Below are 20627 nucleotides of genomic sequence, written 5' to 3'. Positions count from 1 at the left end.
TGCCACCATCACGTACAGGATTGATTTCTTAGGGTTCCTGACTCTTGGTATTCACACTGACTCCAATTTCAAGTTTGAGGTTACTCCCTCACAATTTATTATTTATTCCATTGTTTTGCCCAATACAGGATGTTCAGTATTCATCACAACCAGCTGCAACTCCTCCTATCCTCAAAGGAATTTAAAATTCAATATTTTGGGGCCTATTCCTGTGGTTGAACATACTGTCAGAAAAATTAGTTCCTTTTTTTTCCTGAAGTCTTAAGCTCTCATGCCATGAATTTGATGGTGTCATAAAAACATTATATCCTTTAGTAGAAATGGAAAAAACAGGTATCATCTATTTTGATCAAATTCAGGAGGAGAGCTTTTATTTCAAAACAACTGATAGCAATAGACCTCAACGTTTGGACCAAATTAATAAAATGACAAGATAAAAAGATGTACTAATGTAATTGAGAATCAGTCCTCCTGTCAACGAGAAAGGGATTTCCCTGTAGGTTTGGTTTTTTGGGTCAGGACATTCTGCCTTCTTTCTTGTACTTGAGAGTCCAAAGCCTTTCTACTCAAATGCGTGGTCTGTAAATAGCATCAGTTGGGAGTTTGTTAAAATTGCAGAATCTCGTGTGTCATCTGTAACCTACTGAATCAGAATCTGCACTTTAATAAGATCCACAGGCGACCTGTATGCCCATCAAAGTTTGAGAAACCTGGGTCTAAAACAAGGCAAGCTGTGGCTGTGGGTCAAATCCAACCATCACCTGCTTTTGTGCACCCAGGGAGATAAGAATGGTTTTTATAGTTCTAAATGATTGAAAAAGCAAAAGAAGAATATTATTTCTTGACACATTAAAATTATATGAAATTAATATTTCAGTATCCATAAATAAAGTTTTATTGGAACACAGCTACAATGTTCACATACTGTCTATGGCTGCTTTGGTTCAAAAGGAACAGTGAGTAGTTGTGACAAACTATATGTCCTAAAAAGCCTAAAATATTTACTATCTGGCCCTTCACAGAAAAATTTGCTGACCTCTGATCTAAAGTAGACTAGATCTGGGGTACCTGGGTGGCTCAGTTGGTTAAGCACCCGACCTCAGCTGAGGCCATGATCTCTCCATTCCCGAGTTGAGCCCTGCGTTGGGCTCTGTGCTGACAGTTGGGAGCCTGGACTCTGTTTCAGATTCTGTGTCTCCCTCTCTCTCTCTGCCCCTACCCCACTTGCACTTTGTCTCTCTCTCTCAAAAATAAATACATATTAAAAAAAGAAAAATTTATTTTAAATGGACTGCATCTGGCCCGCACCTTTTTAATATGTAAATGGTTTGTGAGAAAAGTTTAAATTGGCCAGGAGCAGCCTGTCTTTAAAAAAAAATTCTAGGGGCGCCTGGGTGGCGCAGTCGGTTAGGCGTCCGACTTCAGCCAGGTCACGATCTCGCGGTCCGGGAGTTCGAGCCCCGCGTCGGGCTCTGGGCTGATGGCTCAGAGGCTGGAGCCTGTTTCCGATTCTGTGTCTCCCTCTCTCTCTGCCCCTCCCCCGTTCATGCTCTGTCTCGCTCTGTCCCAAAAATAAATAAAAAAACGTTGAAAAAAAAATTAAAAAAAAAAAAATTCTAATTACACTTAAATTTAAAATACATAATTATTATATAATGTAAATCAACAAATTGAATTTATATGTTTGGTTATAATGTTTCTTAAAGTGAATCACATCTGTCATTTATTAAAAGTGTACTCTCTGGAAATAAAAAGTGTACTAGAATTACATTCTCTGTGGGCTCCAGAGTAGCTTGCAAATCAAAGTCAGCTGATTTTGATAATGTGTTTAAGGCCCTTCATTGTATCAACCTGAATTAATCAAGCAAAATCAGTATTTAAACATTAGGAATATAGGGCTTTAACCTTGTTTTGTAAATGAAATACCAATGTATTCAAAAGTTTCTCGTTAGGGATAAATTTATAGTTTTCCCCATAATTTCGATTTTTTAAGAAATGAAAGATACATACTAAGTATGTATGTCTTTCTTATGCTTATGTCATTAGCTACTTTGAATTAACCTTTTTTTCCCTCCACACAACATGCTTATTTTAATCTTGATGTGAGAATTTGATACTCCAGTAATCCTTGCTCGCGTTCTAGGTGGAAACCTGCTAGTCTTAGTGGATCAGCATGCCGCCCATGAGCGTGTCCGTTTAGAGCAGCTGATTGTTGGTAAGGATCTGTTTGGAACTAGAAAATATGCGAAACTGCCCTGCACAATTAGTATACTGAAAGAGTTTTTCTAACTGTGGCTGTCGTGAGGAAAGATGAATTGTATGTTTAAAAAAAGTAATCTGAAGCCTTCTGGTTTGGCTTCTTGTTTAACTGAAAGAATATAGTGATTCACTTTACGGATTCAAATTTGGTGGTCTTACATGGTCAAAGACATATTTGCCATACATTTGTCATCAACCCTAAGGGTTGGGTACCTAAGGATTAGGCTACTTTATCGTGACATCCATCACAAAGATACGCCCCTCTGTGTGCCCATATGATCTTGGTATACCTTCTTCACGGTTTGTCAGGCAGAGACCACCACCAACTCAGAAGGCCCAATATATTGTTTGTACTTTAAAATTTGTTTTGGAATAGGTGGTATGAGTTCAAGTCTGAAAGGTACAAAATGGAATATGATCAAGTCTCCTTTTTACCTTTGTTCCCCATCCCACCTAGTTTCTCTCCCCAGAGACAACCAGTATCACTAATTTGTTATATGTTTTTCCAAAGCCAATATGTGTTTTTTGCTGTGCAGCGTTGGTGGTACAGTGGTGAGCGTAGCTGCCTTCCAAAGCCAATATGTGCTTTTTAATCTTTGCTACGCTCTTTTCTTATCATGAGGCAGTGTTCTCCAAGTGGTAAAATCCCAGGAAAATCTTTACCCCTGTGGTCAAATAGTGGAAAACTATGTCAAAGAGGTAGGTGAGGACCTAAGGAGATAGTTCATGGGCTAGAATGGCAATGATATTACTTCCATGTTCACTTTTCCGTATGAAATGAAGACCTAATTGTTGAGAAAGATATGGTAAAAGCAGTGTTAGAAAAACTGGCTATAGGCTTGAGACCATTCATTTGAGAACAGTACTGACAAATTCTCTTCAGAGACTGGGAAACCTTTCTGAAGGAATGGGAAACTTTCTTGAACCACAGGATTGTATAGTAAACCAATTTTATTTCTTAAGTAATCAACATTATTCACCCCATTATTAAAATCACATTTATTGACTATCTACAGGAACATTGCATTGTTCATTTGAATGTAAGACTGAAGTCTTCTACATCTTACTTTGGAAATACTGCTGAAATGAATAAATGGTCTGGATACTTACTCATTTGACTATAATAATGGAAACTCAAAGCCTAAACCGGTTTGAACACACTGCTGAGCACAATAATAGTTAACATGGCTGTGCCTTCTCATGCTCTTTTTGAAGTCTAGAAGACTTCATTTCCTACTCTGAACCCCTTTCGTTTCTTTTCCAATAGATTCCTATGAGAAGCAACAGCCCCAAGGCTCTGGTCGGAAAAAATTACTGTCTTCCATTGTAAGCCCTCCACTAGAGATAACAGTGACAGAAGAACAAAGCAGACTCTTACGGTTAGTACTACCATGAGGACGTGATATCTGTAGTATAAACTCTCACAGTAATTCTGCGCAGTACAAGCATACCTGTTGTTCCTTTTTTCAGATGAGACCCTGAGGCCACGAGAGGTTACATGACTTGTTCAAGGTCATAACAACTCTTGAATGGTGTAGCAGGCTTTCAGATGCGGGTCTTCTGACTTCAAATGCTGTTCTTTCCACTATATCACAGCTGTTGAGTATAGGATAGAGTTTCCTTGATAATTTTTTCCAGCAGTTGGCTTAGAATCCTCTTACCATTTCTTGGAAAAGTCCGTGTTTATGCTGTGCTGTTTCTGAAAGCAAAGTTACTGCAGTAATTGCTTCCATTCTGCTTTGCCTCGGTGCATTCTAGGTTCTTAGTTTTCATTACCATAATCATACTGGGAAGAAAGTAAAACACTGGGCCGCAAGGAAGGGGCAAATCATATGGTGAGTCATAAGATAGGACGTTTTCCCACTTTTGGGTGGCACAAATTATTGGAAATAAAGAATTGTCTCTGAATTCATGTCAGGTTTGGGAATATGCTACTGCCAATAAATCTTTTTCCCTGGGGCATGATGTGTAGTAGAGGCAGATCCATTTATTTACATCCAGTTAATCAGGACTTCTCAGTTCCTAGGGCTGGAAATTACCTCCCTGCTTTAATGCTGATTCAAAACATTCTCAGCCCTTCTATTTGTGCCAAACTCCTTGAAGTGCCAGCAGCGAGAAGTTAGCAGTTCCTCGGTGAAGAATAAAAACTTAGGAACAAGACTTAGAAACAAATTGATTCTCTTAATGGAAAAGAGAAAAAAAAAATGAAAGTTACTGTAATTCAAACAGGAAATTTGATAATAAAATCCTAAACAAATGTATGAGAAAAGCAGTACAATTTTTAAAATTTGTGGCATCTTGTGAGAAACCCTCCCGTGCTTGGGACTGGTGCTGAAATGCGAATGAAGTAATAGTTTTGTAATTGAGGCTCTCTCTTTAGGTGCTACCACAAAAATCTGGAAGATCTGGGCCTTGAAATTATATTTCCAGACAATAGTGATTCTCTGGTCCTTGTAGGAAAAGTACCACTCTGTTTTGTACAAAGAGAAGCCAATGAACTTCGAAGAGGAAGATCTCCTGTGACCAAGAGTATTGTGGAGGTAAGACTGCTTCAGATGTTGAGGAAATTGCTAACTGAGGGTAACCTCCTGTTTTCTTTAGAAATTCTGTGTTCATCTTTCATCCAGCAAGTATCAATACCTGCTGTGTACCAGGTGCTAGAAATTAAAAGATGAATTAGCTCAAGGTGAAGAAGGACATCTAAATCATTACAAATACAATGAAATTTGGCCAGTTAGAGGGAAGTTCAAAGTGCTATGGAAATACAAAATGATTACTATGCCCAGGGGGATGGAGTTCAAGGAAACTGTCACAGAAAAGCTAATTTTTGCCTTAGGAAAAATCTGGTAGAACAGTAGGAGCCTGCCGAGTGCAGAAGAGAGAAGAAGGGCGTTCTAGACAGAACAACAGGTATCAGAGACTTGGAGCAGATCCTGTGTTTAGGGAACTACCAGTATATATGGCTCGAATTAAGATATATACGTAGTGGTGAGCTAGATGAGGCTAGATAGGTCATCAATACAAAGTCATAAAGGAATTTAGCATATTCTGCTGAGTAGTTTTCATTTCACCCTCTACATTTGTGTTTTGGTAAACGTCTGGAAAACTGCTTTTGGGATATGACATTGGAGGTGTTGAAGAGAACTAGAACTTCTTATGTGTTTCGCTTTTTTTTTTTTTTAACGACAGTTTATTTTGTCTTTGTTGCCTTTTCTTTGCTCCTTTCTGTTTTTCTATTAGAGTTTCCTTTATTTCTCCTTGTTTTCCTCTGCTAGTGTAGAAGTTACATATTCCATGGTCACCTGGATGGCTCAGCCGGTTAAGCATCCAACTTCGGCTTAGGTCATGATCTCATGGCTTTGTGAGTTCGAGCCCCGCATCGGGCTCTGTGCTGACAGCTCAGAGCCTGGAGCCTGCTTTGGATTCTGTGTCTCTCTCTCTCTCACTGCCCCTTCCCCACTCGTGCTCTGTCTCTGTCTCTCAAAAATGAATAAATGTTAAAAAAATTTTTCTTTAAGTTGTTACATATTCCATTTGTATTACTTCAGATTAGCCTTGAATTTTAGCCTTAACAAAGTTTAAGGTAATTTGCTTCTCTATTCTCTTCCTAAACTGTACAAAAGCCTTACAACCCTTTATCTTCCAGCATTCCCCTCCCATCTTCCATGTTGTTGCTCAGTATTTTAACTTGACCTTTTTTTTTTTAAATTTTTTGTTTTAATGTTTATTTTTAAGAGAGAGAGAGACAGAGTGTGGGCAGGGGAGGGGCAGAGAGAGAGGGAGACACAGAATCCAAAGCAGGCTCCAGGCTCTGAGCTTCAGCACAGAGCCTAACGCGGGGGTCGAACTCACGGACCACAAGATCATGACCTGAACCTAAGTTGGACTGAGCCACCCAGGCACTCCAACTCGACCTGTTTTAATCTCCCTGGTAGTCATTAATTTTATAGAGTCAATGTTTATTTAGATTAATGAAAATATTTACCAGTGTCTTTGTTCAGTGTTGCTCCTTTCATCCGATTATTCATTCTGTGTTCAGCTTTCTTTTTGCTGAAAGCTTTTAAATGTTCTTTTATTAAGAGTCCATAAATAATAAACCATCTTTGAAAATGTCTTTATTTTGCCTTCACAATTGCATGATTGTCGAGCTAAGCAGGGAATTTCCACATTGTCAGTCATCCCTCAGTGTTTTGAGAACTTTGACGTTCTCTATGCCATTGAAGTCCATTGTCAATGTAGTTATCATTACTTTGTAGGTAATCTGATTTTCTCTCTGGTGGCTTTTAAGATTTTCTCTGTCTTTGGTGTTCTGCAGTTTCCCTATGATGTATCTTTGTTTTCATTTCCTTCTTCAGATTCATCATGCTTCTTCCACTTGGAAAATGTACAGTTATTGTCACTTCAAGCGCTGCTCTTCTGCCATTCTCTCTCGTTTCCTAGAAATCCTGTCAGATGTCTACTGGACCTACCTTTTTAACTTCTCTGTCGTATTTCCCATTGTTTTACCCCTTTGTGATACATTATCTTCCAGTGAGTTGAATTCTCTCTTCACCTACTATTTAACCAGATGTTTACCTGATCCACTGAGCTTTTTATTTCCATGACTACATGTTTTACATCCAGAATATCGGTTAGGTTTTTTCTCATATCTGTCTGTTCTTTTTTCATGGTGTCCTATTTAATTCATTGTGGTTTCTACTCCTTATTCATCTCTAACTCTTTCTGTTTGGAGCACAGGTAAATCCACATGAAGTAAGTCTACAATTTTCCCAGAAGTCTGAGTTACTTTAGTCATATCTAAAAATAAAAATTAGGGGCGCCTGGGTGGCGCAGTCGGTTAAGCGTCCGACTTCAGCCAGGTCACGATCTCGCGGTCCGTGAGTTCGAGCCCTGCATCGGGCTCTGGGCTGATGGCTCAGAGCCTGGAGCCTGGTTCCGATTCTGTGTCTCCCTCTCTCTCTGCCCCTCGCCCGTTCATGCTCTGTCTCTCTCTGTCCCCAAAATAAATAAACGTTGAAAAAAAATTAAAAAAAATAAAAAAATAAAAATAAAAATTAGAAGATAGATTTAGTAGATAAATTGTATGCTACATTGATATGGGAAATGTTTGAGGCAGGGAGCACAGTTGAGAAGCTATTGATTGCACTGGTTCAAATAGGAAAGGATGAGGACCTAAGTCAACAGCATTGGGAATTGAAAGGAGAGACATATTTGAAACATAAGTTGGAAAGTAGAACTAAGAGGACTTGGTGAACAATAATAGAAAGTATAAAAGGGATTAAAGGAGAAAAGATAAGATAGGATTCTGAAGGTTCTAGCGTGGATGACTGGAAGGATGGTAATGCCATCAACAGAAAAAGGAAGTAGAGGAGGAGGGGTATACCTGCCTGGGGAGTTAGATTATGAGCCTGGGTTTAGATGCATTGAATGTGCCATCACATGGGGATGTCTAGTGGATAGGCAGACTTACACATCTGTGCTTGGGAGAGAAACCTGGGCTGTATGTATGTTTGAGGTAGTTAATAGTATATATATTTTTATAACATCAGACGCTGGAGAAGAGCCTAGAGGAAGTGTGACTGCCTAGGAAGAATATGAAGAATAAAAAGAGAGGAGAGCAAAGGGTGGAGTTGGTGGCACACCAGCATTCAGGGTGCATATATTTTGGCAGCGGTCTGGAAAGCTGCTGCTGAAAAGAAGAAACTGTAAAGGATGATTGAAAATATTTAGTCAGAGAGAGGAAGAAAAGCAGGAAAAAGTACTATTACTAAAACCAATGAAAGTTTTAAGCAAGAAGGGAATGGTCAGCAATAGCCATCAAGCCTGAAAAGTTGGATTTGGCTATCATGAGGACGGTGTTCCATGGTGGCGTCTGCTCCTAGGGGTGGGGGCGGGGGCGCCCAACGCAGGTTGCTATGGGTCAGGGAGGGAGTGGAGGGAGAAGAGGTAGAGCTAAGTAGCCTGCTCTTTCAAGAGTTTTCAGAAGAAGAGAGAGGGTGAGAGCTAAAGGTGGTCTGCAGTGTGGGGCAGGACACGGGGCAGAAGAAAGATTTTGGTGTGTTTTCAGATGGGAGAGACTTAAGCATGTCTGTAGGCTAAGGGTGAGAAGACATTTGAGAGGGAAAGGCAGTTAATAGTGCCAGTGCTTGGACCATCATGAGTTTGGCCCTTCCAGAATTGCTCTCTGATCAGACAGCCTTTGCTTTCAGCAGTGCTCTTTTTCCCAACACAGCCTTTTTTCTCCAGGGCTCCTCCTCCAAACTGTCTTAAATCCAAAAGATAAAATCTGTTAGAATCTTTTATTGTAATTCAATCCCTGAGTATTTAACCAGAAAATTATAATAACAACTTTTCCCAAAGAGACTTCAAAGACTGCTGGTAAGGAGTTTACTTCACATTGAAATACAGCTTATGGCTTCAGAAAATCTTGACTATGTTAAGTCACACTGCTCAGGAGAGATTTGTTAATTCTGGAAGAAGCTGGAACAGTTTTGGTATCTTGAAAAGGAGTAGCTACTTGGATCCTGACAGTTGAAAGATCACAAATATTTTCTATAAAGTTCTGTCCTTTAGCCTGATGAGTGCACCTTTTTAATATTAAGTTATCTGGTATTAATTGAACCATTGAAATGTGACATGAACAGAAATACGATCTTTCTCCCCTTCACCAGGCTTAAAAAATGATGTGTCACAAGTCCCAGATGACCAAGCACAAGAGAGAATGGCAAAGAGGTTAGGTTTGATCTCTGTCCACACTAAGCTTTTTAATGGGTCAGGTATTATGAAACATCTTTCTGTGTAGGTTTGTTTGGGAACGTATGCAGCTTTTAAAAAATATATGGTATCTACCACCCAGTGCTTAGTAACTGTGCTCATTTGTAAGCATGGTGGACTAGGGTGTCTTTGAGGAAAGGGGAGAATTTTCTGAGTCTGGTTTAACAAGAAGATCTACCATTTTGTAATCTTAGGAAGGTGATTTATACATAGCCAATTCTAGGAGTAAAAAAATCTTGGGTTTTCTTATAAAGAAATTATTAAATGTGCTGTATCTCAAAACAGTTTTTTTTAGCTCCAGAGGTTAAACAAATTGGTAGCATGAAAAATAGCGTCTGCTTTAAATTTCTCCGAAGTCCTTTTGTAAATATTAACATCTGCAGGGATAACTATTGAAAAGGCTACTTGAGGGACAGAAATATACTAGTGAGGAGAAACTCAACAAAGTGCCCCCCAAAATAAGCTTTTCGACCCCAAATGGAATTGTCAAAAAAAAAAAAAAAGTGCTGTGGGGACTAAAGTGACTACTTATGTTTACTATATATCTAAGCGAATGTCCCACTCAGTGCTCCATTGTGTTGATGATCGTTGTGTATTTATTCCGTTTGTGTGTAGCATTACACTTGCTCTGGCTAAGATCATAAATACACACAGCCTCTTAGTGAAAAGCCTCCCTGAGAGTTAGACTCTGGAATCATCAAAGCTGCTCTCAGCAGTTACATAACTTCATGAGTTATGAGCTGTCTCTGGAGGAAGCTTCAGTAGCTAAATATATTCTCTCTTCAGTAGGAGTTCTATTAAATTGTCTTGGTATTTCATATTCAGAGTGCCTCACAACAAATAAATTATTTGCACCTAAGTGCTATATTGCTGGAACTCTCTCCTTTATGAGGTGTATTTTTTTTTAATATTCCTTTATTTATTTTGAGAGAAAGAGAGAGAGAGAGAGAGAGAGAGAGAAGGAGGAGGAGGGGCTGAGAAAGAGGGGGAGAGAGAGAATCCCAAGCAGGCTCCATGCTGTCAGCGCTGAACCGGACACAGGGCTCAGTCCCACCACCACAAGATCATGACCTGAGCCAAAATCAAGAGTCAGACACTCAACTGACTGAGCCACCCAGGCGCCCCAGGAAGTGTATTTTTAAACTATAAAAGAAGAGTTACAACAATGGATTAATGCCTGTTTTCCTTTCTGCTTTGTAGGAATTTATTCGAGAACAAGTGGAGGTAAGCCTCTTATTTTGGGGTTTCACACAGAGGCACCACTCACAAAAGGCTCTATTGTCACATTTCCTTTTCCCTTCATTTTCTTAACGAAGAATGTGTTTATGCATTAGCTACTCCAGACCACAGGAGGCATCCAAGGGACTTTGCCACTGACTGTCCAGAAGGTGTTGGCATCCCAAGCTTGCCACGGTAAGACTCAGCACACCAGATAATGAGTGCTTCTGTATGCTAAGCCCCGGCAGGAGTACAGAAGTTATGAAAGAGATAGAAAGCACATTTACTACTCACTTCTTGGAGGGTACAGTTTATTATTTATTTTTTAAAGTTTATTTTGAGAGAGAGAGAGAGCACGAGCTGTCAGTGTGGAGCCTGACATGGGGCTCAGTCTCACAAACCATGAGATCATGACCTGATCCAAAATCAAGAGTCAGACGCTTGACTGACTGAGCCACCCAGGCGCCCCATGGAGGGTACAGTTTAGATCAAGAAACTGAATACACTAAGAGTGAACACTAAAAAATTGCTTTTACAAAGCAAAACACCAACACATACATTTGACCATAATTCAGACTGACACGGATGAGTGGAGCGGTAACTCATAGAGGAGATGCATTGTAAGTCAAGCCTTGAACAAACTGAGGGACATGGATTCATAGGATGGAAGAGAAGGTTTGCCACAAGGGGTAGAAATAGCCTATGCACAGATCGAAAGGCAGAAAGAAATTAGTTATATGAGGAGCAGCAAAGGATACCAAGAAATTAGGCTGGTAAGAAAGAATAGAAGCCTACAAGAAAAATTTATAATTATTGTATAATTATTTGTTTCATGTTTGTCTCGCCTGTTGGACCCACTGGATCATAAGCCCCCTAAAGGCAGAGACCATCTGTCTCATTCACTGCCTGACATAGCTCCTGCTGCACAAAGTACATACTTACAAATATTTGTTGACCGAGTGAATTAATGTATCAATGTCTGCATAAAAGCAGGAAGATTATTATGGAAATAGAAAAAAGCAAATAAAATGGACATTGTGGGAAAAACAACAAGTAGAGATCTTTGTGATAGACTGGCTAAAAGATGATCTTGATTTTACAATCTGTAAGAAGTAAGCAAAATGTTGCCCTTGTCTCTTTGAGAAAAACTCTGAAAGCAGAATCCCAACAAGTGAAGGAATGCCTCCCCTAGGGATTAAAAAGACCATGATTCCATAAGGAAGAGCTGAGACACAGGTGCATCATGAACCCTTAGTTTCATCCACGTGTCGATAAGTGCCAATTTCAAGCAGTATTGGTCACATGAAAGAAGCCTAAGACACATTTTACTTTTCCCAGATATCTGGCGCTGGCCCAGGGTCAGCACTGTTTTCCTACTATACACACCATAACCTTGTTTCTGTCTTTCATGCAGGGGCCATCAAGTTTAATGATGGCCTGAGCCCGGAGGAGAGCTATCGCCTTATTGAAGCCCTGTCGTGGTGCCAGCTGCCATTCCAGTGTGCTCACGGGAGACCTTCTATGCTGCCGCTGGCTGACATAGACCACTTGGAGCAGGAAAAGCAGGTACAGTAATGACTAACAGGAGAAGAGGAGCAAGGTTTATCTTCTCTTTCTTCTCCCGCTCCTATCAGCCAAATGTAACCTGTCTTAATCCTTTCCAAAATACCCGAGTTTTGAAAAGTATGCATTGAAAGTTTATTTATATAAAATCTCACCACTTCATCTTCTAGCTCAAATTCACCATGGAGCTCAGGCTGCACTGTCAGATTACACACGTGATGCCTTTGTATTTTTTAAGCTTAACACATGTACGGACTGATGTATCCTGGACATCTGTTCCCTACTAGCTCTAGGTTTGATAGGATGTAGAAGGTCTCTCTGGGGCTACAGAAAGTTGGTAGAAACACAGCAAATTTACTGCTAACAAATACAACCTGAACAGCCAGTTTCTTGATGGTGCCTTTGCTGGAAATGGTAGCCATTTCTAAGGATCTCTAGAGTTATGATTTGGGGATCATCCGGCAGGAAACCAAGCTTAGGAGATTTTCACATTATGGTTTGGCCTTGATTACTCAGCAGTCCAGGAACAATGATGTGGATAATGCAATAAAGACACAGAGTGGTTTAAATTAAAGACATTTTCTGTTCTTGTTATAATCTTAAATGAAACAGAACACAAAAGCATAATAGGAATGTCCATGTTGCTGCTTTCCAAAATCTTTTCTTTTGCTTGCCTTTCCTTGTAAGGGCTATAAAGTCTTTACTTGCATGGAGTTTTCTGATGCATCCAATAGGCTTTACTCCGTTAAAATCTTACTGTTTCATAGGACAATGAAAACAAACTTGTGTCCTCATTCCTGAAGAGATGGGAGTCTAGACTTAAAGTTGGCAGTCCTGCTTATCCTAAGGAAATCTCTAATCTTTTCTGAATCCAGAAATTAGAAATCCGAACAGATTGGAATAGCCGTAATTAACAAATTTTTATTTGGTACTTGGCTTTTCAAGCTGCATATGGGAGTTATTCTCTTTCTTCCCACAGATTAAACCCAATCTTGCTAAACTTCGCAAAATGGCCCAGGCCTGGCATCTCTTTGGAAAAGCGGAAAGATGTGAAACAGGGCAAAGCCAGAGGGCATCCATGCCTCCTTGTGAGCCACCGTGAGAACAGAATTATTGATCTGTAAGGAGCCAAAGGGATGCTAACTGCCTCTGAGCAGATAGCATGGGCTGCAGGTACCAGCAGAGTCTGAGGCCACCAGTGTCTCCAAGCAACGTGATCAATCAGTCTTGAGCAGATGATCCCTCCAAGCTAAAGACAGTTCATTCATCTGCAGCTGTGGACTCAGGAGGTTGCCCTATGATATCTACTTTTTATAACTTATTTAGAGATAAAATTTAATGACTAATTGATTCATTTGTGGGTTTGATTTTGTTTTGTTTTGGTGGGGGGAGGTGGGAGGAGGGGTTGCTTGGTTTTGGCTTTGCAATTTTTTCCAGCCTCATAGTTTGCATTGATGTAATTTACCTATGCTGAACTCCCTGGGATCCATTCTGCCTTCCTAGACAGCCCATAGCCCCGCTCCATTGGTCCCCTCCCACCCCCGTCGTCTTGATCTCTCACTGCTGCTGCTGTAATTTACATTCTAAATCTCAGACTTAAAGAGTTCTCTACACTCAATAAAAAATGTCCCCTGTAGTCTTCCATCAGGCCTATAGTTAGATTATTTTAGGGATTAAAAAACTATTGATAAAAGAGAAACAAGGACAGGGACACCTGGTGGCTCAGCTGGTTAAGCGTCCAACTTCGGCTCAGGTCATGATCTCTCAGTTCGTGAGTTCGAGCCCCGAGTCGGGCTCTGTGCTGACAGCTCAGAGCCTGGAGCCTGCTTCGGATTCTGTGTCTCCCTCTCTCTCTGCCCCTCCCCTGCTCACACTCTGTCTCTGTCTTGCAAAAATAAATAAAACATTAAAAAAAAGAGAGAGAGGGAGAGAAACAAGGACAAGGATAGAATAGAGACAATTAAACTCCTGTCCTGGTTGGTTGTCTTCTTTCCCCTGCAAGATCTCATTCAGCATCTGATATTGTTCATATTCCAACTGGGAAAATGGTGAAAGTACTAGGACTTGTAAAACTATGATTTTTTTTTTGGTACTTTAAAAGTGTCTCTTTATGTGAGAGCAAGTTTCATATCAAAATGCAGAATTTATTCTTTCAACCTAACCAGACCTGTTCTCTACAGTTTTTCAGGAGACAACAGTTCTTTTGATCCCTTTCAAATTATATCTTAGTTTTATTACAGTATGCCTATCTAATGGCCTCATAATTTCATTTGGGACCAGGACTGATCTTTGTGGCAAATGCTTGTTATGCCATCCTTAATCTGTATTTCCTCTACCTTTTTAGAATGTTTGATTTCTGGTTAATAAGACTCAATAGACTAAAGGTTTATAGAAAGACAAAAAGAAAAGCAAAAAAACCCCAGCTGGTAATGTTTGTTGCAACTGGGATCCCATACAATGAGAAAGACGTTGCAGTGAGAATTTCCACTTTTGTATTTTGCAGCCTGCTGAAACTGGCCTTTGTATCAATGGAATGATTTTTCTCATTTTTTAATACAGGAAACACATTTGTACTCATGGAAGAAAACTTTGTTTGCCAGCAGCCCTGCAGTGAATCTTACAGGAGCAATGAAGTATTGCATTCATTAGTGTGTGTCTCAGAGAAGGTTCAGGAAAAGCCTTCACTGGTTTTCAAGGGGATCCTTGTAGAATTACGTAATTGGAACTCTGAAGAATAGGCACCACTGTCTAAAAATGGCCTTTATTCTTCTTAATACATATAAGCGGTTTCATAGACTGGGAGACATGACCTTCAAAAGGAGGGTGTTTTCAGGGGATTTGCAAGGCTGTCAGGGTCTCTGCCTCCAGGCCCAGTGGGGTGTTGTGGCCTCTGGACCTCTGCCTCCACTCTCCAGAGCTATACGGAGGCCAGCTGTCCTGGGAGTTTAAAATATTTTTCAGGTTAGACCAATTTGTGGGATTAAAAAAAGTGTTATGATACTTATATTAGGGTGAGGTGCAGTTTCAAAATGTTTTGCTACAATCTCAGACCACCGTTTTTTTGAGAATAGCAGAGATTAGAAAAAGTTCTCCATAAATAATGTAATAATCTTCCTGGCTAGCCTGACTCAAGCAATGGAAGAGATAATTATCCTTTTTCATAATTTATAAACTCAGTTGCATGCATCAACATAAAACCAACCTATTAGCCAAAAATATCTAACATTACATTTGTTGCCTGTTTGGATTTTGTTTTGTTCTGTTTGTTTTTAACTTTACTTGCCATAGAGTAAAAACAGACTTAATTTTTCTAACACATGAGAGTAGTCATTAACACCTTTGTGGTGCTTTAAGGTTTACAACATGATTTTTGCATGTCTTACTTGAATTTTCTTGGCAACCCACCAGATAAGATGGTGTTATGCTCCCCAGTTTACAAAGGCTGAAATATATTAAGTGATTTGTCTAAGATCACACAGGTACTAAGTGGCAGACTAATGCTAAACAAGTTTTCTGGCTCCAGTCACGAGAATGAATGTTACCATTTACTAAGGGCCTACTATATATACCCAATGTTTTGTGTACATTATTACTAGCCTTACGACAGTTCTGTTAGCAAGCTAATGTCTCTTTTTTTTTTAAGTTTTACTTATTTATTTGAGAGAGAGAGCCAGCGAGAGCGTCAGTAGGGGAGGGACAGAGAGAGAGGGAAAAAGAGAATCCCAAGCAGGCTGTGTCCAGTCAGCAGAGTGGGGCATGAACTCACGAACCGAACTGTGAGATCATGACCTGAGCCCAAACCAAGAGTCAGACGCTTAACTGACTGAGCCACCCAGGCGCCCCGCCGATGTCTCTTTAACAGTGAGACTGCTAAGCCTCAGAGATGTTACCCCATTTGCTAAAAGAGCCAGAATTCAGACCCAGATCTGGGTGGCTTCACGTTGCACACTCCTTCCCATTGTTACCCTGTGCTTGCCATATATTTTTAATTTATTAGGGACTTACCAGTTTGTAAACTTAGTGGTTCAACTTTATTAGATTCCGGTTAGTGGAGACTTCACTAACTTCACTAACTTCAGAGTAAAAAAAAAAAGATACGATGTGCGATGAAGCCATTCTAGAGAGTGCCTTTTTGGGGAACGTTCATCACAATTATATTTGAAATAAGGGTACATGTCTTTAAGAAGCTTAGCTTTAGTCAGGACAAGGAAACTGATGATGGAATGTGGTAACTTCCTCTAGTTTAGAGGTCACTGAGTTATAGCTATGTCGTTTTTACTGGGATACGAGGAGATGACAGTTCTGTCAGAAATAAAATCTATAGATGATAATAGGGGCTAGACTCAGAAAAGCTTAAAGCAAAGCTTAGAGTGTAGGCTAGAAGGGAGGGAAGAGACAGGGGAGAGGGCTAGGGAAAGGTCCAGAACCTAGCTGGTGATCTGGAACCCCATGAGCAGCTGAGAATGGAGAGGTTCAAGCAATCACACATCAGAGTGAGGCAAAGAAAAGGTCAGACACAAATGAACAGATGGGATCTGAACCTAACAGTGGAAAAAAACAAGGCGGCCAACACAGGGGCAGAGCAGGAGGGGGCCCAAGACCAAGTTCTAGAGATGTGCAGGGGCCTGAGGAGCCATGCCAAGCGAGAACAGATGCAGTGGTCAGCTCCTAGAGAGCGCGGACAACTGTGCTTGGATGAAGCTTTAAGTGGGAGCCAGTGGTAGCAAGTCCAAATGAAGGGAAGAGCAGTTTCTGGCACAAAGAGTCGGACTCGTTCTACCTGTTTTCCATCTGAAGTGGCACCCCGTTCCATCAGAACCTTTACGAAAGCAGGCTACCAAGGAGAACTGACTGCTGCGTTTGCTGTTGCCTGTCCCGCCTTTTCACACTTTCTCAACTGAAGTTGCTTATCAGCACTGAGATGGCAACAAGGTGGACTCAGAAAAGAAGGACGTCTGGGAAACCAAAAATCTAGATAATCTCACCAAACAAACCCTTGCTTCTCTTTCTCCATTTATTCATCACTCAGTAACTCAGGCATATAAAGAAAAAAAGAGGCTATCCTATGGCTTAGGATCTTTCAGACCCTTGGGTCATTGTCATCCCGTGCCCATTTGTCAGAGAGCACCCTGTGCTTTGAAACATAAAGTTCAGGCAACCTGATCAAAGTCTGGAGGATCCAAGCGTCTTACGTACCTGAATCTATGGAGCTTACTGGAGCCCGTAAGCTAGCGTGCCCCAGGTAGCAATCTGAAGAAGCTAATTTGGCCTGACTTCACCCTCACAACTTGCCTGACTAAACAACTTGTTCTTATTTACCACAAAAGTAAGGCATATGCAGTGGTGGTTGCCACCCACCCCTACCCTGGCCAAAAAAAAAACAAAACAAAAAAAAAAAAAAGATGGTTTGGAGTTGGAGTTAGCTACTGCTATATTAGTGTATCGTTATTATTCAAGGTATTTTATCACCTCTCTTTTATAGTAAACTGCAGAGTTTTGCATAGAAGTTACGAATTTTAGGAATCTTGTCAAGCTTTTAAGCAGCTTCCTTCTTCTCTAGGCAGGTCTTAATTCTAAATGTAACATGCCTGAAAAAACACTACTGAAAGTCTCCTCTTCAGCTTGGTATTTAATATAAACATCAAGCAATCACTGTTGCCAGTGTGGTTAGGCTCAAAGGCTGCCCTCCATTGTGTGAGTGTTGTGCAGAAAACTGAAAGCTTAGACTATAAGCTCTTTATTAATAATAATTGCTTAGCCATTGCACAATAACCTGGAACAGCTGTTGGGTGAATGGAAGAATAATTCAAAGCAAAGTAGGCCAGATAGAAAACACTTCCAAACCACATTTCAGAATAGGTCCTTTGTGTCAACTAGGTGCATGTCTGCAGAGGGAGTTTTTGCGAGGACAGGTGGATAGTATGGGGCCTTTACGATAATTACGTCACCATCTGGTACCATATAGCAAAAACAGTTCTGATGTCCTGAGTTCTACATATGTTATAGAATCACGTAGCCCGATGATGGAGCCACAGGACTGGCAGCCTTCGTTAACCCAGAGACTGAGCCAACAGATTGCCTTGAGAAATGGTTGTGAAGCACATCTGTGAAACGTATGATCCTACCCATACCCGCATTTATTTCTTTGAGGTATCACTTTACACTTAAGTTTTCCTTGGTGGAGTGTTTTTCAGAGACTTCTGAGGCTAAATTAGGAATTTCTGTTCCTGATTTGAGTTCCAAGAATTGTGCCTCTCCTGCCCTCCGCCTAAATTGGAAGATATAAACCGTGGGAAAAGTGTCTTTACAAACTGTATTGAGTAAGTTATCTAACTTGGTTTATTTGGCGTATTCAGGAGGACTTTCACATCCATGGAATCCTCTTTCTATTAATTCTTTTCAAGCTACAGCTACAAGTTTTTGTCCTTAGCTTCCGGGTCCTGCTGGCAAAGGCAGACAGACACAAAGGCCTAGAGGTAGGAAGTTGACATGGGGCTTGTCTCTCCCTGTTCAGATAAGGTTCTCCCCTTTCCAATATTTACTCCTCCTCCAGTCGAAGAGAGGAGAGAGAGAAATAGAAAAATGAGGCATATAAATAGCTTTGTGGGACTTGCTTAATTGAGGTCCTAAAGAGCCCGAAGAGCCTGCATTGGTGCAGTTCTTCTGTCCCAGGCACTTTAAAAGTTGACCAAAACTACCCTTGGAACCTTCATCCATCTCACTTATGCCTGGGAAGAATGTGGGTGCTAATTTTAGAGCCAGAGACTAGGACGCACAAAGGACAAGTATCATAAAGCATTTTTAGACCAGAAACAGATTTAAGTTCCTTGACTCACTCCTTTTACTCCAGACCACACAGTTGTATGTACCCAAGTGGATTGCTGTTAGAATTGGTGCCTTCAGAGGAGACAATTGCTCGTAATTGGTAGCTATAAGCCACTTCACTGAGAAAGCGCGGGGTCTTAGATGCTTTAAGGAAAAGAATTGACAGACTGAGGCCTGACTGAGTCAGCCTCTTCTGAGTCAGAGCTTTTAGGCCGGTCTTTCAGACTAAACCTCTTCAATCTTGTTTTCTCCCTCTTTCAGGGAAGACAAGAGCCCTAAGGCAAAGATCTATCTCAAGTTGATGCAGAGGCCTTCCCCTCATAACCTACCTCTGGCCAGTGTTTACCGAAGTGTGGTTATCAAATCACCTGTTCAGATCCCTTAGGGTGCTTGTTAAACATGCAGACTCCTGGTGCTCCCTCCCTCTACCCCACAGACAGTGCCGCAGGAGACAGGAAGCTGGCCTGGGACCAGCATCTCGGGGGGGGGGGGTTCCGCGGTATGCTTAAGTCTGCCCGGGACCTCTGCTCTGGGCCAGTGGTTCCCAAACATGGCGGATCATCTGGATTACCTGGAGAGACTTTCTGAAAAGGTAAGTACTAAAGTAGGACACATAAAAAATGGAAATAATATATGAACCTACTAAAAATTAGAAGATATCCTCCAGCTTGCCACTGTTTGGTAGTATTCTTCCAGACTTTTATCCTATTGCATGTATATATTGTTTTGTTTTAATGAAAAGGTCATATTATGCATACTGCTCGGCAGCTTGACTTTTCCCCAGCTTGTCTTTAATTAACAACATTAAATGGACTTCCTTCCGAATCTGTCCCATTCTTTTAACACAAGGCTCACGGATCAAATGCCTCTAGGGGTCAGGCAGATAACCTGAGTTACATGGACCGGGGAGGAACTGCAGAAAAGGAGGTTTTCCATTTAATGGAGTCAGAAGCTGCTCAAGTGTAGCCAACTGCTGCCATTTGGGAACGTGGGCGCAAAATTGCCAAAGCTGCGGAGTTTCCAAGAGAAGCAAGAAATCTGAATTTTAGTATGTGATCTTCACATTTTTATTATTCGATTTTATTTTCACATTTTTATTTATTTTTTAAAAATTTTTTAACATTTATTTATTGTTGAGAGACAGAGACAGAGTATGAGCAGGGGAGGGGCAGAGAGAGAGAGGGAAACAAAATCTGAAGCAGGTTCCAGGCTCTGAGCTGTCAGCACAGAGCCTGATGTGGGGCTCAAAGTCACCAACGGCGAGATCGTGCCCTGAGCCTAAGTTGGCCACTTAACCGACTGAGCCACCCAGGAGCCCCTATTTTCACATTTTTAATTATTGGTAACTAATTCAAATTAAATACAGGGCGAGCCAGCCAAAATGTCCTTAACCCAAACACTGCCCTTAAGCCACTCTTTTGAAACTTCTACTGCAGTGTATACATAATGTTCCACAGTATGCCATGTTTAAAAACCTTCCTTGTTTTTAATTAACAGAATACAAAATGCTATTGCTGGACACTTAGGCTGTGACATTACAGCTGCTACAGTGATAGGTATTCTTCTCTATATCTCCATGTGCTTGTACAAATAATTTGAGAAATGCACGTTCAGAATTGCTCTCGAAAGGTACCAGCGTACAATCCTATTAACAGTACACGAGAGGGTCCTTTTCTGGGAAGCTTTAAGCGGATTCCCAGGTGCCATCCCGGAGATCAGATGCAGTAGGTCCGGGATAGAACCCAAGATGGTACATTTTCTTAAGCTCCCCGATGATTCGGAGAGGTTTTGGAGCCACTCTCTAGATTACTAACAAGTTGTTTGGGACCACTGCCAGTGAATTAGTAAGGAAACTGTAAATACTTTCATTTGCATTTCTGTCTTAGCCGGTTCCCTCTAATTACAGCCCTCTATCAAAGCACAAAAAGGGCTCTGCTGCTGCTGCTGTTTCAGGCAGTTCAGAGCAGAACAATAAATAAACCAACTCA

At 40.8% G+C, this 20627-nt stretch overlaps 1 protein-coding gene across 5 annotated transcripts in view; it reads left to right on the top strand.

Moving 5' to 3' along the window:
* The window catches only part of MLH3 (mutL homolog 3), a 28885-nt gene extending 15427 nt beyond the window's left edge, over positions 1 to 13458 (top strand). For 3 of the 5 annotated variants that reach the window (XM_030319588.1, XM_030319589.1, XM_030319592.1), the window contains 7 exons: positions 2144 to 2215; positions 3527 to 3638; positions 4640 to 4799; positions 10234 to 10257; positions 10368 to 10446; positions 11666 to 11817; positions 12794 to 13458. In XM_030319588.1, coding sequence (XP_030175448.1) covers positions 2144 to 2215; positions 3527 to 3638; positions 4640 to 4799; positions 10234 to 10257; positions 10368 to 10446; positions 11666 to 11817; positions 12794 to 12916 — 722 coding nt within the window. In that variant the 3' untranslated portion in view covers positions 12917 to 13458. Of the gene's footprint in view, positions 1 to 2143; positions 2216 to 3526; positions 3639 to 4639; positions 4800 to 10233; positions 10258 to 10349; positions 10447 to 11665; positions 11818 to 12793 lie in introns of those variants that run through there. The other 2 variants (XM_030319590.1, XM_030319591.1) reach the window with 2 other exon arrangements.
* Positions 13459 to 20627: the final 7169 nt, after the last annotated feature.

This window comes from Lynx canadensis, chromosome B3 (assembly GCF_007474595.2).
Source record: "Lynx canadensis isolate LIC74 chromosome B3, mLynCan4.pri.v2, whole genome shotgun sequence".
NCBI lineage: Eukaryota > Metazoa > Chordata > Mammalia > Carnivora > Felidae > Lynx > Lynx canadensis.
The sequence above is the reverse complement of the archived record's forward strand: the minus strand, read 5'-3'. Positions and strand labels throughout refer to the sequence as shown.